This window comes from Physella acuta, unplaced genomic scaffold, assembly GCF_028476545.2.
Source record: "Physella acuta isolate Inbredline_101_S28 unplaced genomic scaffold, ASM2847654v3 ptg001234l, whole genome shotgun sequence".
Classification (NCBI taxonomy): domain Eukaryota; kingdom Metazoa; phylum Mollusca; class Gastropoda; family Physidae; genus Physella; species Physella acuta.
The window spans coordinates 77401-94996 of record NW_026732750.1 but is presented as its reverse complement, the minus strand read 5'-3'; the positions used below and the strand labels follow the sequence as shown (position 1 = coordinate 94996).

Below are 17596 nucleotides of genomic sequence, written 5' to 3'. Positions count from 1 at the left end.
AAGTTTGACTACACAAAAAATCCAACTTCGACAAGGATTTAAGATAAAACTTCTGCCTGGCCATTATCCATGTCTTTATTAGGTGGTGATATAGAATAATGATCCACCATTTTTTTTTACTTGATACTTAAATATTATTGAGAATTTTCGGAATAAAAACACGCAAATTAAATTAATGAAAGAATAAGAACTTCCTGATTAATAGCTGCTTCCTTTTATTACTTTCAATAATGAGACTATCACAATCATATCACATTTTAAAATGTTAATTATTTCCCTTGATTTCAAAATGTCTGAGACTGAAATGTAGTTGAGTGTCCTGATGTAATCAGACGCAGCTGCTGCATGTGATTTAATGCTTTGGTGAGGAAGTTTCGCACTGTATTTATTTCCATCAATGTCAAGTAGTTTAACTGAAATTAAGAGAAGATACAAAATTCTATCTATAAGTGTAAATCATTTTACAACTCCTTAGTTCACCAGCAAACAAAAATCATACAAATAATATTTTAGTAACATCGTTATTACATAAAATTATTTAATAATATCTGCAGGATTATTTAATACTGGCAGAATATAAATAATAGAAAGTATAACAGCATTATTATAAATTTTTAATTCAGTCTTTAACTTTTTCCTGTATATATCAGAGCATTGGTGTTGATTTCCCGCCTTAATTACTGATGAGAATCAACAAGAAGTTTAAGCACTAGCGTGATCTTACTTTGGCATGTGATACATCACTCTTTACAAAAACGTCAATACTGCTCCTTAACTTTGCTATCCTAAGATCCCAAATGTCTTTGACTAAAGTTCTAATTTCATCTGCTTTGGGAATGTCATCTGTTCCCCTGAAATAGCATGAAAAAACCTAAATAATTAAAAATTACATGGCAGCAAGAATTTACAGGTACTAATAAATAAAATGCAATTATATTAAGTGAAAATTTTAAAATATAATGAAAAAAAAAAGTCAATCAAAAACATTCTTTGCTATGTAGATTGATTACACCAAAAACATCCAAGCTACTAGTTGTTTTTTTTTACCTACCACTGTAACAAAAGCTGAGTCATCTCCATATAGAATGGACTTGGCATCTGGGTGAAAAATCTGCTATCAGCCTCTTCTTGTTTTTTTTCTTTCAAAACCTCTTTTTTGTTTTAAAGAAAGAAAAAGATTAATTTGAGCTAAAATTTAATTGAAATACAATGCTAATATCTAATTGAGAAAAAGTATTTTGATCTACAAAAAGCTTTAAAAGTGTTTCTTTCTTTTGAAATTTTTTTTTTTAATTCGGTCTTTGTCAATAATAAAAAATAAACCCTTAGAAAAATACCTATGTCCATCCATTCTGGAGCAATAAATCTACATTTCTGTCTTTGTTTTAAATTTACTGCAAGCCACAGGGGAACTGTAACAGGAAGACCAGCACTAAAGGGGCCTATATCACCCTGTAAGAGTAAAATTATTGCCACATTATATAATAACATTCTACAAAACTTGTGCCAGGGTAATGATGACACCCAGGGACAAATTAAGCACACACTAGGGCTCCACTGATTATTAAAATATTTTTTATTAATTTAGAAGAACTCACATAAGGTTTACAAAATTTGATTTGCTATTTGATCAAGACCACTATTATCTTTACTCTTCAAGATAATATTTTGATTTAGAATTATTTTATTTGGTGTTGAAATTAATACTGAATTAAACAAAAAATTTAATTTAGTGTGCATGTTCAATAATTCCCACTATTTCTTCATTGTCCTTTTCATAATACTAGTAGACCTATTATTTTGTTACATAAATATTAAATAAATCTGTGTAGGCCTATAATGCCCTATCTATAGATATAATTAAATTATTACTGAATGTATGTTGTCTGCATAACTACAACATTAATCCAATCAAAATGAAACTTTGGGTCGTTGTTGAGTACACTCCAGAAAAGGTTTTGGTTATAAACTTTTTTAAATAACAGAGGGGTGGTACCCTGACTGTGGTGAGTAGTTGGCACCCAACCCAATGGATTCAGATGATTGGATGTTCTGCACATGCACAGGGGGTCAAGAGTACTTCTTGAATCATGAGTCTAACTTTACCAGGGAATCATCTGGAGACAGTGGCATAGGCAGGGGGGGGGTCATAATCCTCCCCCCCCCTCCATAGACCCCTCGGTATATATATAAAGTATGAGGGGGGGTGCAAATCGAAAGTTTGGTACCCCCCCCCCCCCACACCCCCCCCCCCCCCCCCCCCGAGATGATCCTGGCTACGCCACTGTCTGGAGATGGACAGCTACTACAGTTAATTAAAAATAAAAATGGAACAGGGTTGTTGAGTTGGTGCCAGGCCTACTGCATTACAGTACTGTTTAGAAGTTTAACAGTTTAATTAACTGGACTGGTGGCACCAACTAGTTACTAGACTAGAGACCAGCCCCTGATTGGCCTGATTGGCCTGATATATGCGTGGTTGCCAGTCAAGGGGTATTCTACCTCACCTTAGCAGAGGGTGATCAACGTATACTTAAGTTCCTTAGGTCCTTAAGCTTTTCATAGTGCACGCCTGGGCAAGTAATTTGATTTGTACAAACTATGAGTGTCACTGGGCCACACTCAGTCAGTCTCGCTCGGCTCTCCTCAGTTGACACCGCCACACTCACTCTCACATTTTAAATTTAAGATTTTTTGTAACTAGGCCTACCGATAGCCAAACTTACGCTAATTAGATATATCTTCTCTTGCGAAAAGTTTGGGATGATTTTAACGTGTTCCCTTTCCGCAAGAAATTCTACTTCAGAAGGGTCCATTGTTTATTTATTTTTTTAAATATTTTCCCGGAATAATCGGAATATTGAAGGTAAAGCTAATTGCCAAAATGAATTAACAATCTGAGACAACATTTGAACTTGATTGGTAAGTCTGACATTTTAAAAAGTAGGCCCCAAGCCTACAGCATTTCAAATTTTGTTATTAAATTCAAATCTTCATTTGTTATTGTTGCTTGTGGTTATAACGTTATCCACTATTATTATAGAGATTTTTTCTCTTTGACCAAGAAAAAAACGTTTAAAGATCTAGATCTAGTGATATAAAGATCGATGTAAGCGGCCTTTAGTAAAACCTGGCACAGTTTATACAAAATTCGGAATCGTCCCAAGCAACAGAAAGATAAAAGAAAACAAAGTAAAGGTGTGTAAAACTTAGTAATAGTTAGACCTTATGCCTTATGAGATTATTACTTTTATTAGTATTACTGTTAGACACAGTTTTTAAGTGTTAGTGTAAATTTAAAACACTTTTAGAACTAGATCTTATCTAGATTTAGTTAAATCTCTAGAAGTTACATGGTCCCAGCAGCCTCCTGAAATTTCAGGATGTTCTGAAAATCTCCTGAGCTGAGTTTATAAAAAAAATTCCCTGAAATTTCATCATTCACTACCTTTGCCTTTACTTACTACACACACTAGAATATCTAGATCTCATCTACCTAGCCTAGCCGGGCTAGCCTTACACTACTCCACAAGTCCTGACTTGACTTTAAAAAACTAGACTTTAAATCGATATGGTTGGCCTTTTATATTATTTTGATAAATGACATCACACCCGTAGGGGGGGGGGGTCGTACTAATTTAGTAGTTTTGTCATGGTGTGTGATGTGGGATTCAGATGGTGTGACATAAGTTATCACTTTGGCATTACAAAAAAGCTATGTTAGGAAATGAATTTTAGCCGTTATTTCGTGTTTTAGAAAACTTTATTAAATTAAATATTAATCTACCTAAGCTTTACGTCATTTATGGATGACCCTTTACTATTACAGACTACCTAGGCTAGGCAGGGGCCAATTCATTATCATTAATTTAATAATTATCCTTAATTATTTTATAGCCTAGGCCTGATTTGTTTTTGTTTTTTTTTAATTATAGTTGCCTAAATTAATAGTTTAAAATTAATACTAGATCTAGACTCTAGGCCCGTTTAGTTTTTATTTTTTTAATGGTTTAAGTTTTGTACTTTGAAGTGGCTTTTTGGACTTGTGCCATGTGACCCTTACTTAGTTTTACAAGATATCATTATAATAAAATATGATAGCCATGCTCTGATATTTGGACCCGGCATTGTTTGGTCCAATAAAAAGGAATTTTTCAAGAAAATGTCTATGTCCCATCAATATCCATTGGTTAAGAGAAAGACCTAACTAATGATTTTACAAATGAACTGTTGGCTCCCTTTCACCTTGACATTATCTGGAAAGGGGGGGGGGGGGGGTATTTATAGTAAAAACTTGTTACAACAATAAACATTGGGGGTGGGGGGGGGGGGGGGGATAACGGTGGCTGGATCTGTACGTACCTCAGTCATTTGCACTGTGAACAAAAATACGTTGAGCATTTGATCCTACTAGTAAGCCGTCATGCTGCTCTCAACTTGACCATGCCGATGCATAACACTTAAAGATCGAGTCACAACAACATAAAAGGAAAACTATAGACCATTTTCAGCCGGTCTGTCGCTAAACAGACCTGTGTCTGAATAGCGAGTCATGGCTATACAGATATTAATAAAGATCTAAGTTAGTGGTTTAAAGCTTTCAGGCTATGGTAAAGTTCTTAGGGCATCTTACTTAGTGCCTAGGGCATAACAAAATTAAAGCCCAATTTGATAATTAAATGCTAATCTTCAAGAAACATAAGTAAATCATGATTTTTAAGAAACATGAACTCTACTTCATCTGCCCACTGGATTGCTAGGTCTAAAGAGGAATCTTTAAAAGTATAATTATATCTAGAATTAGACCTACTACTAATACTAAACTAGTTTCCAGATATTATAGACTAGTAAGTGTAGTAGCAACCTACAATAAAGTACTAAGCAATAGGTTTATTATAATTAAAATTAGCCTAGTTATAATGTCGATAGGCTAAGTATTAGGCAATATTATTATTATTTAAGTTGACAGCTGGCCTTCATAGTACTAAATACATTTGTTCAGTAACTAGGTGCCTCAAGCCATTTTAATTAATTAACTATTTTCTCCATAAAACTACTAGATTTAGAATTCAGAGATCAAACAGTCTAGTTTATAGGCAATATTAACTACGTACAGTTAAAGTTTTACAAGTACGAATAATAAAGAATATGTTAGATTATTTTTTTAAAACATAAACAAAACATGTTTTATCCTTTATCAATTTTAAATTACCTTTTTTTTACTTATTTAAGCTTGTAACCAGTGTGAAGGCACAATGCCGCCTACTTTACTTCCTTTGAAAATACCAAGTGATACCCAGGTACTAAAGGACTCAATGAAACAAGACAATGTCTCAAAACTTCCAAGCAAGCCGAGACCGTTTGTACCAGCAATATCAGACATTAAGCCCCGGCATGAGATCAAGCCCATTAGACAACTAGATAGTAAGTACATTTTTTTCTTTCAACCAACACTTAACTGGCCAATTTTAACTTTACAACTAATTTCAAGTACCTTTTTGTTCTAGAAGTTGAACTACTAAAAGTATCTTTTTTTTTTTCAGAATCTGATTTGGAAAAGTTAGAAAAAGGAAGGAATAAGAATAAATTGAAACTAGCAGAATCTAAAGCATTAGCTTTAGCATCTAGCAGTAGTCTTCCCCTTCATCTTCTGATGGCTTCTTTACTAGAGCAGCTGTGTTTCATGTATGTCAAGGATAAAACTAAGTCAAATCAGCTCTTTAAAAGTAAGTTTAGAAAAATTACCCTTGAATTTTAACAGATTTTATTCTATTAATAACTCAGTGGTTATATATTTTCAATTCGATAAAATTAATTGATTTTTTTTTAAAAATACAGATCTTTTGGTAGCTGAACTATAAACATGTTAAAATCTAAACACAAAACAATTTTTTTAAAAACTTTTTGCTAGTTTTGTGTGAGCGCCTCATCAGCCTGCATGTCATAGCTCCTATGAGTCACTTAGATGAGATGAGTAGCTTGCGTTTTCAACACAGAACAATGTTAGAGAAGGTTATCCTATCAGCCATGAAATCAATAGATCAGGTACAGCTATTGTTAGCGGTTGTGTTGACTACTTTGTTTATTGTGCTCCTGTTTCATACAAAACATGAAAAGTTTTTATTTTTATAAAACTATTGCATGCTTAAACATTTAACTTTAAATAAAGAATTTGACACTAGTTAAGTACATAAATGATTAATTGAACTAGCGTGGACACAATTGAATTAACTTTCGAGGGGAATGTTTTTTATATAAATATATTCTTATTTTTTATTCACATTTTAACCATTAAACACATTTATGTCTGTTCATTTCACAGTTGAAACATTTTATGGATTTAAATTTTTAAATTCAAATATATGGTAAATATAAAAGATAGTATACTGAACAATAATTAAATCATCTTTCTTTTCATCTGTTTAATGCAGTCCCTGCTTGCTCTGCCTCCTACATCCCAAAATTTTAAGTAAGTTTTTTCTGAACATTTTATTAATATCATGTTAGGTAATGTTTGTATTGTCTCTTTTTATTGTGAAGACATATTTTTGTATTGAAAACATTACAGTTTGAGCATTGATAGGTTGAACATATCTGATGAGGACATTATATGGCAGCACACCTCACACTATAGGAATGAATTTCATGAAATCTGCTTGCTAGGAAAAGGAGGCTTTGGTTCCGTGTATAAAGTTAGTGATATTTATGTTAATATAGTTTAATAAAAAAATTACTTAATTGGCTTAAAACATCATGTATCAGTAGCTTTCAAATAAATTGCATTTCGCTTATTTGTTCTGGTTTCAAAATGAACTAATGCATTTTAAAAATTGTTTATTCATCATTACAATAGGCCTCAGTCTCTATAAGCTTTTTTGTTTTATTACAATGTGTGTGATTTTATTATTGCTAGGCTCGCAATTATTTAGATGGATGTGAATATGCTGTGAAGAAGATTAGGTTTACTCATAAAAATACAGAAATGCTTATAAAGGTAATTATGTTTATGACTCTAGGAGAGAAAAATTTTGACTTTTGAAATAAACTTTTTATTTACATTATTTTTTTTTAATTTCTTTATGATTCACCTGGGGTTTTATGAACCAGATACTATAAATAAAAGTAATCGTAAAACAGCAACTGTATTCATCTTTCAGCTTTTACGGGAGGTTAAAGCACTTGCGAACCTGCAGCACAGCAATATTGTTGGCTATAATGCTGCATGGATGGAGTATGATAGTCCCTATACCTCAATAAAATGTAAGATTAACTCTGTTCATTTTATATTTATTTTTTTATAACAAGTTGCCAATGTTTTTATTCTTTGCTATTATAAATTTTATGCTCGTACATTTTTTTTAAAGGCAACTCTTCAAATGAGAGTCCACCAGAACAAGATAGTATTACTAATGAAACGTGAGTTTAATTCATTTACAACATTTTTATTTATTGCTAGAATTTAACTGTCCTCATTTATCTTGAAATTAAGGTACAGTTTTTTTTAATTGGTGGTTTTTTTCTCCTTACAGACAAGACAACAGTATTATTTTCTGCTCTGATGATGAAAATGAGGCAGAAGCTGACAGAAATAGTTTAAACCTGTTACCAGGTGGTGTGGGCCTGGCGATGAATGCAAAGATCTTCAGCACAGTCAAAGTGGAAGAGATGACAGAGAAGAACCAGCTGACTGGTGCTGACAACGCCTGTCAGGTCAAGGCAAAGAGGCTTAAAAAAACAAACATGCAAATGATCATTGAGGAAGAGGTTTCCTCTGAGGTCAACTTTGACTATTCAGACAATAATTGTGAACCACTTTATGAGGACAAGCCTTTACATTCTGGGAGAAGTGTTAAATCTGAGAAAACGTCAAAAAATAAAATCAGTAAAAGTTTACAAAACAAACCAGTGTCTATAAATCAGCATAGTGAAGACAGTGAAGTACAGAAGCTCATTAATATTTCTTCCAAATCAAAAACTCTGAAAACTGGTGACCTTGAAGATCTTGCAGCAATCAGTGATAAATTTCTTTCTATTCAGGAAACTGTCTGTTCTTCCTCTATCACATTGGATAATAAAAGTGCCGAACCCAAACACAGTCAGTCATTAATTAATTTAAAATCTTCATCAAAGCGCAGCAAATTTTTTCATTCAGAATCTACCTCAGTGCTAGGTGCTGTGTTCCAAGAGATGAACTCCACTTCCATAGTGTCTCATAAAAAAATATCTTCTGTTGTAAATGAGACAATAACTAGTATGGACAGCAGACTGTCCTCCCAGCCTGATACTCATCTCACATGTTCAGAAGACTCTGAAAGTTCTAACTCAGATTCTGATGTTGCTAGTAGATCTAGAAGCTTTCAAATAAATCACACACAAAAATGTACCCCATCTTACAAACAGTTTGTTCATTCAGATGTTCTTAACGAGGAGGCTGAAGTTATAGAGTGCAGTAATCGTAGGTTTGACTTCCAGGTAAATATTCATTTTTATAAGTTGTTTAGGTTTAGTTCAATTACACACAAAAAAGTGGGCATGTGAAAATGCAGCATATGGTACAGGTTTATAAGAGAACTATTTATGTTTAACAAAAAATTTTAAGCGATCAAAATGTTAGGGGTTCGTCGAGAAATATAGATCTTATATCCCACTTCTGACACCAAATGTTACGTGGGGTTTAAACCGAAGAGGTGATCTTATTCACTCATCCGTGCACCTTTGCGTGGTGACAAAGGGGTCTAAGAGACCTGAGCAAAACTAATTAAAATCTATACAACACCAATATTAAACTAAAAATAAAACATAGTAAACACACATAATATGCATTTATTTATCTTTGTTTGACGTCACAAAGGTTTATATGTTAAAAGCAAAGACACAATACAAATAAGACCTGGCCAGTCTTTCATATTCAAGAAAACATCACTTGAATTTCTAATACAAGTCAAAAAGACAAAAATAATGAAACTTACATTTCAATGCAGAATTAGTCACCGTGGTAACTGACATTAATTCATAGAAAAGACATATATAAGTGTGAATAGCAAATCTACATTCACACAACTCAGAATTCACACTTGTCATATCCTCTAGTCCTAACTTAAATACTTGCACTGCTTATGTAATCTCAGAATCACACTTGTCAAAGTTATTCTTCCTAGTCCTAATTTCACTTGTACTGCTATGTAATCTCAAAATCAAAAACGTAAATGTCATCGTCTCTAGTTGCACTGTTATGTAATCCCAGAATCACACGGTAAATGTTATCATCACTAATTCTGATTCCACTAAGCAAACACGGTTTGAATCCTTCTATGAATACTCATCAGTACTCACAACAATCTAGCTTGACACTCAAGCGGCAGGGAGATTTCCAGCCACCGGAATACAACATTTGGCCACTGGTACAAACATCGGGCCACAAAGATAATGGCCACTGGAACGAAGAACATATCTACACGGCAGACGTTTGGCCACTGGTACAACATCGGCCACATGTATAAACACCAGGTCACACATGTAAATATCTGGAACGAAACACATATGTACAGCAACAAAACATCGACTGGGCCAATAATCCAGCCTTAGTGGCCAGCCATAAGGCTGCCACCATCCGAGGCCTAGACCATGGTGTCTAGCCTATGTGTCTGTCAGAGAGAGAGAGACCTCAACATAGTCGCCCTTCCTCATATATAGGTTAGTCTTGCCCCCTTATCATCTCCCTAGAGCTATAGAACCCGAGTTGGGCTCCGTACCATCTCTCGACGTTCGAGATAACACCGGTCACTATGCACCCATGCGTTGCACACCCGATAACTGACCGCTATAGATCTTCACGTTGTCTCAGGGCTAACGATCGTGTCATACACCGCTCGAGCTAACGCACGACCACGCGGTACTCCCGCCGCGTTTCACACCTGACAACTGACCACAACAGAGATCATGAGTAATGATTCTACCGAGACGTCCAGCGGCATGCCCGAACTCAACTTTAGACATACATCACCGCGGGTGTCTTCCCAGCATTACGTGCCACTCATGCACCTGCATAGAACTCGCAGCCCTTAACGACCAGAGTGAGCCGATAACCTTTAATTAAATTTTAGATTTCCCCGGCCTGCTCATCCCCAATATCTTAGATTAACCCCTTGGGTTTCTGTAACTAGTCCTAGTCACCTTAGCCCCTTTAATAAGCACCCAAGTTACCATTTCACTTAAAAATAAACAATATAGTACAAGCCAACATGCTTACTTAAGAATCAACAATTTGGTACCAGCCAACATGCTTCCCCCGCAAAAATGATTGCGTCCCCGCAATCAACTTAACAAGGACAACTAATTGAGATAAACATTCTACTTTACTGTTCACCTACTGACACAACACATACCTCTAGTTTACAGTAAAGGCCACTGAAGGCAAAAACATCAATGAGCATACTAAAATGTCTCAAAAATGAACATCTACTGAAACCAGGTATAAACACGTACTTATCTTTAAAGGGTAGTTAACCAAAATGGACAAATCACGCCTTACGACTACAAATAAATGGCCATCAATAAAGATAAATACCAGTCAGTCACACATAATTTTATACCACAAGGCCTGATAATGTACGTCCAGTACCAATATCAGCCAAGTCTTCCCAGTCATAAAATTACGCAACAGCATGTTTCATCTACAATAATTACTATTCAACGAATACCATAGTTGCCAATAATACGTTCAACACCATTAAAACTTACAAAGGTTGCATGTCAACTGGCTACCCAAATTCTTCTTTAAAAATGGTCTAAAAATAGTTCCGTCAGTGCTAATAAAATGTGTCACATTAGCACAATGTGTTCATCAGGAACACACAAAAATTAACAGTAATCACACAAAAATTTATAAAGTAAATTAAACGTGTTCTACACGTTCCAAAAGTTAACAATGCAAATAAAAAAAGGTATACACATAAAAAATTATGCTGAGGTAAACCAACATATACTCAACATATTTAAAACCAATTTTTTAAAAATCTAAATTTAGTTTGCTCAAGCACGGATCCCACTCGTTGCTACCAAATGTTAGGGGTTCGTCGAGAAATATAGATCTTATATCCCACTTCTGACACCAAATGTTACGTGGGGTTTAAACCGAAGAGGTGATCTTATTCACTCATCCGTGCACCTTTGCGTGGTGACAAAGGGGTCTAAGAGACCTGAGCAAAACTAATTAAAATCTATACAACACCAATATTAAACTAAAAATAAAACATAGTAAACACACATAATATGCATTTATTTATCTTTGTTTGACGTCACAAAGGTTTATATGTTAAAAGCAAAGACACAATACAAATAAGACCTGGCCAGTCTTTCATATTCAAGAAAACATCACTTGAATTTCTAATACAAGTCAAAAAGACAAAAATAATGAAACTTACATTTCAATGCAGAATTAGTCACCGTGGTAACTGACATTAATTCATAGAAAAGACATATATAAGTGTGAATAGCAAATCTACATTCACACAACTCAGAATTCACACTTGTCATATCCTCTAGTCCTAACTTAAATACTTGCACTGCTTATGTAATCTCAGAATCACACTTGTCAAAGTTATTCTTCCTAGTCCTAATTTCACTTGTACTGCTATGTAATCTCAAAATCAAAAACGTAAATGTCATCGTCTCTAGTTGCACTGTTATGTAATCCCAGAATCACACGGTAAATGTTATCATCACTAATTCTGATTCCACTAAGCAAACACGGTTTGAATCCTTCTATGAATACTCATCAGTACTCACAACAATCTAGCTTGACACTCAAGCGGCAGGGAGATTTCCAGCCACCGGAATACAACATTTGGCCACTGGTACAAACATCGGGCCACAAAGATAATGGCCACTGGAACGAAGAACATATCTACACGGCAGACGTTTGGCCACTGGTACAACATCGGCCACATGTATAAACACCAGGTCACACATGTAAATATCTGGAACGAAACACATATGTACAGCAACAAAACATCGACTGGGCCAATAATCCAGCCTTAGTGGCCAGCCATAAGGCTGCCACCATCCGAGGCCTAGACCATGGTGTCTAGCCTATGTGTCTGTCAGAGAGAGAGAGACCTCAACATAGTCGCCCTTCCTCATATATAGGTTAGTCTTGCCCCCTTATCATCTCCCTAGAGCTATAGAACCCGAGTTGGGCTCCGTACCATCTCTCGACGTTCGAGATAACACCGGTCACTATGCACCCATGCGTTGCACACCCGATAACTGACCGCTATAGATCTTCACGTTGTCTCAGGGCTAACGATCGTGTCATACACCGCTCGAGCTAACGCACGACCACGCGGTACTCCCGCCGCGTTTCACACCTGACAACTGACCACAACAGAGATCATGAGTAATGATTCTACCGAGACGTCCAGCGGCATGCCCGAACTCAACTTTAGACATAAATCACCGCGGGTGTCTTCCCAGCATTACGTGCCACTCATGCACCTGCATAGAACTCGCAGCCCTTAACGACCAGAGTGAGCCGATAACCTTTAATTAAATTTTAGATTTCCCCGGCCTGCTCATCCCCAATATCTTAGATTAACCCCTTGGGTTTCTGTAACTAGTCCTAGTCACCTTAGCCCCTTTAATAAGCACCCAAGTTACCATTTCACTTAAAAATAAACAATATAGTACAAGCCAACATGCTTACTTAAGAATCAACAATTTGGTACCAGCCAACAAAAAGATAAGTTAATCATTTTAATTGGAAATACAGTACGGTTGTGTTTGAATGTAATTTATTGACACTAGGTTGGTTTGGCTTTTGATTCGTTCAGATCCTGCATAATTCAGTACTCAGCAATTTTGTTTGTTTAAAAACATGCATGCAATCAACAAACAATTTCATCAGATATTTCTTTACCATGTTTTTGAGTGAGCTAGAATTTCAATTTCAATGCAATTTTTCTGTATGCAGAATTCAATTACACTTTATATACAAATGGAGTTGTGCTCATTAACTTTGCAAGAATGGCTTCATGAAAGAAATGCAGTATTTAATCGGGATGGATATGGTCAGTATTTTACATACATTTGAGGCCATATTTTAGACAATTTTTATCTAGGTTTTAAAATAATAATCTGTTTTCTTCATAAATTGTTAAAAAGTTACGGTGGAGTCAAATTTGATATTTTTATTTGTTTTTAAATAAAATCATGTTAGTGTGTTCTTGCTAATCTGAAGAATACTTACAACACATTTAAAATATATTCTATCTAGATGCCACGCTGATGTGTTCAGATAACTTGAGGATATTTCACCAGGTTCTACTAGGTGTCAACTATATACATTCTCATGGGCTCATTCATAGAGATCTTAAGGTACATCATTCAGCTTACTTGATTTGTATATAAAAAATATTACCTTAGTAATCATTTGTCTCTCTGCCAGTTGTATTTAATTTTAATTATTGTGTACAAGAACTGATTTCATCAATGTTTTACTTGTGTAAAAAGCAGGTGGAATGGTTGATTTTGTCAAACAATTAATGTCTGGGGTTTCAATGCAATTTTTATAGATGTATGCTGAAACAATGATTCCCACAATAACTCCACTTTTCAGTTCCTCAATGTTTATTACGTTTCAGTTTAAATGTCCTCTTTAAATTGGGAGAAAAGAGGATTATAAAACATTTCTAAGTTAAAGTAGGCAGCTGTTTTATTGTTCAGATTAATCTCAATAATGCCAATGTTAATTATTTATTTTCAATGTCATTTGCTTTTCCTTGCACAATTATCACTAACATTTGTTTTGACCTTCAGCCTAGAAATATATTTTTATCTGGAGAGGATCTTCATGTTAAAATTGGAGACTTTGGACTTGCCAAGGAGGATATGCTCAGACCAAATAGAGACAGAGATGTTAAGCGCCACTATTCATATCAGGAAGGCAAGTTCATCTAAATCTATTGCTGTTGGTATTTCTGTTATACCTAGTAGAATCATTTTGGATAGTGATGTCGGATAGTATTAATGTGGTGGTTTTTTTTATAAAATAGAATTATTAATGTTGTATTTATATACAACTATTACTGTGGTGTTTTGTTTGAAACTACTAACAAAATTATTGTAATGTTTATGTGATATTTAATTGAATCATTTTTGGTGTTTCTGTGATAAAATACAATTATTGCTGGATTTATATTTCTATGAATTACTGTGAGTTTTTTTATATGGTGTTTTATATCTAAAAGATGTACTTTTCTACATGATTATTGATAATTACTATCTTAATGTTGTATCAATTTAGCTTTATTATGATGCTTTAGTTTAAGTATAATTTGTGGCTGCTTCTGTAAAATAAAAATGTCATTAAATGTGATAGTTGATTATTTAAAAGTAACCCTAGAAAAAAAAAAAATTTCCAGCATCATCATTTGAGTTTGACAACCACACAAGTGGAGTGGGCACCTCTGCCTATGCCTCGCCTGAGCAGCTGCAAGGAACTGTTTATGACATAAAGGTTTGTCATTTGACACTCTATATTCTCCTATAATGTACATAATTTTAGGTAAAAATTTAGACTTAGCTTCCTATGTGTACTAATAGATATCCAAACGATTACTACACTATTGAGAAAATAACCCATTCAGTATTTTAAACAATTTTCATTTTTATTACAGAAATTTGATCAAAATATTTATCTCCTGGTTTTTTACTGGAATGTTAATTTAGCAAATCTAGCACATAGTTTTAGAGGGCTTTGTGTTCCTTAAGGAAACAAAGATGAGTACTTAGTTTTGCTTGTTGTTACAGAGTGACATGTACAGCTTGGGTGTTATCCTCTTTGAGATGTTTAACACCTTCAACACTGAGATGGAGAGGGTCAATGAAATTATCTCCCTTAGAGAGAAAAGCAAATGTTCATTAGCATTCAGACAAAAGTGGCCTCTTCAGGTAAAGATTTTTATTTTTAAATAATTGCTATTAAAATATTAAGTAAATAGGAGATTACTGACAATGCCTCACATTAAAATTATAAACTATAGAGAAATGAGGGTAAATGTTGGGTTTTGTTTTTAAGTTAAAATTTGGGTGTGTTGTCACATGACTGAAAACTTAAATATAACCCAGAGGTATCATATTAAACATTAGACCTAAAGTCTCCATCCCCACTATCTCACCCACATTCACCAGTCTCAGCACAACTATTGACCTGTTACATTTTAACTTCTACAGGCAGACTCAATAGAAGCACTCATCAAAACAGAGCAGCGTGAAAGACCATCAGCACAAGATTTGCTGAACAGTTCTTTGTTTCTTTCTCAAGAGCAGGTAAGAAACTGACATATTTTTTTTTTAAATTAATATTGTTTACTCAACATTAGAAAATAAAATTGTCCCATTACTCTAGTCAGATCATCTGATTTCAGTTTGTTATCTAAGAATGGGCTTTTGTATTTCTGCAGCAAATCAAACGCCTCGTACAGACAATTCAACAGCAGCAGAAGGAGCTTCAGCATTATGAAAGTTTAGTTAAAGACAAAGACAAGACGATTGTTCTGCTTCAGCAAGAGTTAAATTTAGTTAAATCTGGTAAAAAACAATAATGTTTGTTCTTCATGTGACTAACTTATTTGAGATAAATGAAAATAACAGAACATGTATGTATGGGGTATGAATCAGCAGCATATATTTTTCAGTGACTTTCTTGTTTGAGATAAATGAAAATAACATATTTATGTGTGTGTTTCAAGACCTTGCTGTGCTGTTTAATCCAAAGCTGTTGATATCCAGGGAGTAGTTCAGGCTACAGTAAATATCTATCATCACTTACATTATTGCCCTTATTTAATACTTTAAAATACTTACATTTTTTTTATTCATATTTCTTGAATTGAATGTTGTCATAATTCTTCAGTCTTTCCAACATGTTTTTTTTTTTCAATAATTTATTTGATGTTTCAATAATATTTAAAATAATTTATTTCATTTTCTGATGTTTAAAAAATGTTCCATCCAACAATCAAACATATCATTCAAACATTATTTGTATTTTGTGAAAGAGCCTTTTTTTATTGGAATCTCTAAAACGAATGTACATGTGGCACAATTTTTTTTTTTCTAAAACCTATGTGAGTAGGTCTACACTCAGTAATCAAAGCATAAAGTCATTTTACAATGTGGTTGTCTCTTAAACACAAAATCCATTTTAAGCTTTAATATGGTTGTTAGTTGAATGTTATTTTGATTTGATTTTTACACCTGTTATACAGGTGGGTTGAACTTCCATAAAAGGTCAACCTGCTTCTCAAATGTTGACATAATCATTTATTATTCTTTTGATGAAAAAATATGTGTAAATAAAAGTAATTTTTTTTTTAAATTATGTGTAAATAAAAATTAATTTATGGTCAAATTAAAGATTTATTTTACCCTCCATTTGATTCCAATCACAACAAAGTGTTAATCCAACTCTGATTAGTAGTCAGTAATTTCAAACTGATTGGGAGGGGGGTATTTAAATGAAAAACAATAGGGTTTACCTCCATTGTTTAGCTTCATCAAAATGGATGATCTCGGATTCTCAAGTAGTTTTCAAAAATAATTTAATATGACATAAGTGGTGATCTATTTAACATTTGTTTGTAATTGTCGCAATAGAACAGCTTGCATCCCCATCCCAGAGTTTCTTTCAAGTTTCCCCTTCCCCACCTCGGTCAGATACAGAAAATATATACTTAGCCAGTGTGTCATCCCCTCAAAAGTTTCAAGTACCCTCCCACTGGATAAAAATGTATGAAAAGAACACTACATCCTCTGTTAGTTTTAACTGGCACCCTTCAATTCTAGTACCAGGCTTTTTTAGGCATGGCTCTTTTGCCGTTGGGGATTCTATGTAGAATGCCTTGCTATGTTGGTCTTTGTCTTTCTCAGAGCCGGCGTTAGGGGGTGGCAAACGGGGCGGTCGCCCTAGGCCCCGCGCTTGAAGGGGCCCCGCGCTTCAGCACTGTCATTGTTGTCTGAATCAGTTTATAAACTTGAATAAATTGTTGCTGAATTCAATGGGGAAAAACTAAATGGTCGAATGCCGAAGTTGTTGATTGTTATAACTGAGGCCACGGTTGATGTTAGTGAGTTATCACCCACCTAACGTGGGAAAGCCCATAATTCGATACAAAAACAGTGTCAGACCTCCCCTTTGTGTAGGGTACGGTCGCCTCGCATTTGACCTGAGCTGACTGGAGATAGTTGGACGCGAATCAGCCCCCGACCTGACATGGGATGTAAATTTGGAAAATGCGTAACGTGATACCGATGAAGACGTCCTATTAGTGAGCAGACGGGATGTCTGTAGAAGACGACAGTTAGTGACCTGATGAACGCTAGTCCTGACTTTCTTGTTGTAGATGTCGTATATGAAGGCCCTCTTGTCTTGGTATAACAAAATTAACATTCAGTTGCGTGCAGAGGGGGCATTAGACAGAGTGATTTACTATTTTTTTTTTGGAAGAAAGTTAAAGTGTTGATGTAGCATGTTTTCTCTATCATTAGCAGGTTTACGTCATGGTGTCACCACCACCACCCCCCACCCCCTCCACCC

General features: G+C 34.7%; 2 protein-coding genes across 2 annotated transcripts in view; one reads left to right on the top strand and one right to left on the bottom strand.

Moving 5' to 3' along the window:
- Positions 1 to 153: 153 nt before the first annotated feature.
- LOC131957336 (DNA replication complex GINS protein PSF2) overlaps positions 154 to 17596 on the bottom strand; it is a 41437-nt gene continuing 23994 nt past the window's right edge. Inside the window, exons 2-6 of the mRNA XM_059322070.1 lie at positions 2727 to 2824; positions 1338 to 1452; positions 1052 to 1151; positions 725 to 851; positions 154 to 413 (exon numbers count right to left, since the gene is read on the bottom strand). Of these exons, the coding sequence (XP_059178053.1) occupies positions 285 to 413; positions 725 to 851; positions 1052 to 1151; positions 1338 to 1452; positions 2727 to 2816 (561 nt within the window). The 5' untranslated portion in view covers positions 2817 to 2824 and the 3' untranslated portion in view covers positions 154 to 284. The remainder of the gene's footprint in view (positions 414 to 724; positions 852 to 1051; positions 1152 to 1337; positions 1453 to 2726; positions 2825 to 17596) is intronic.
- On the top strand, positions 3160 to 15826 carry LOC131957332 (eukaryotic translation initiation factor 2-alpha kinase 1-like). The gene is made up of 17 exons (XM_059322064.1): positions 3160 to 3198; positions 5233 to 5424; positions 5544 to 5726; positions 5912 to 6045; positions 6432 to 6469; positions 6569 to 6692; positions 6914 to 6994; positions 7158 to 7260; positions 7365 to 7416; positions 7530 to 8472; positions 12971 to 13067; positions 13274 to 13374; positions 13816 to 13942; positions 14421 to 14515; positions 14809 to 14949; positions 15232 to 15327; positions 15462 to 15826. The coding sequence occupies exons 2-17, from the start codon at positions 5256 to 5258 to the stop codon at positions 15600 to 15602; spliced, it is 2625 nt and encodes an 874-aa protein (XP_059178047.1). The 5' UTR covers positions 3160 to 3198; positions 5233 to 5255; the 3' UTR covers positions 15603 to 15826.

Coding starts and splice junctions, on each gene's coding strand:
- LOC131957332 (XM_059322064.1), top strand. CDS start 5,256: ATGCCGCCTACTTTACTTCCTTTGAAAATACCAAGTGATACCCAGGTA. Junction 5,425..5,543: donor GCCCATTAGACAACTAGATA/GTAAGTACATTT, acceptor TTTTTTTTTCAG/AATCTGATTTGGAAAAGTTA. Junction 7,261..7,364: donor TCCCTATACCTCAATAAAAT/GTAAGATTAACT, acceptor TTTTTTTTAAAG/GCAACTCTTCAAATGAGAGT.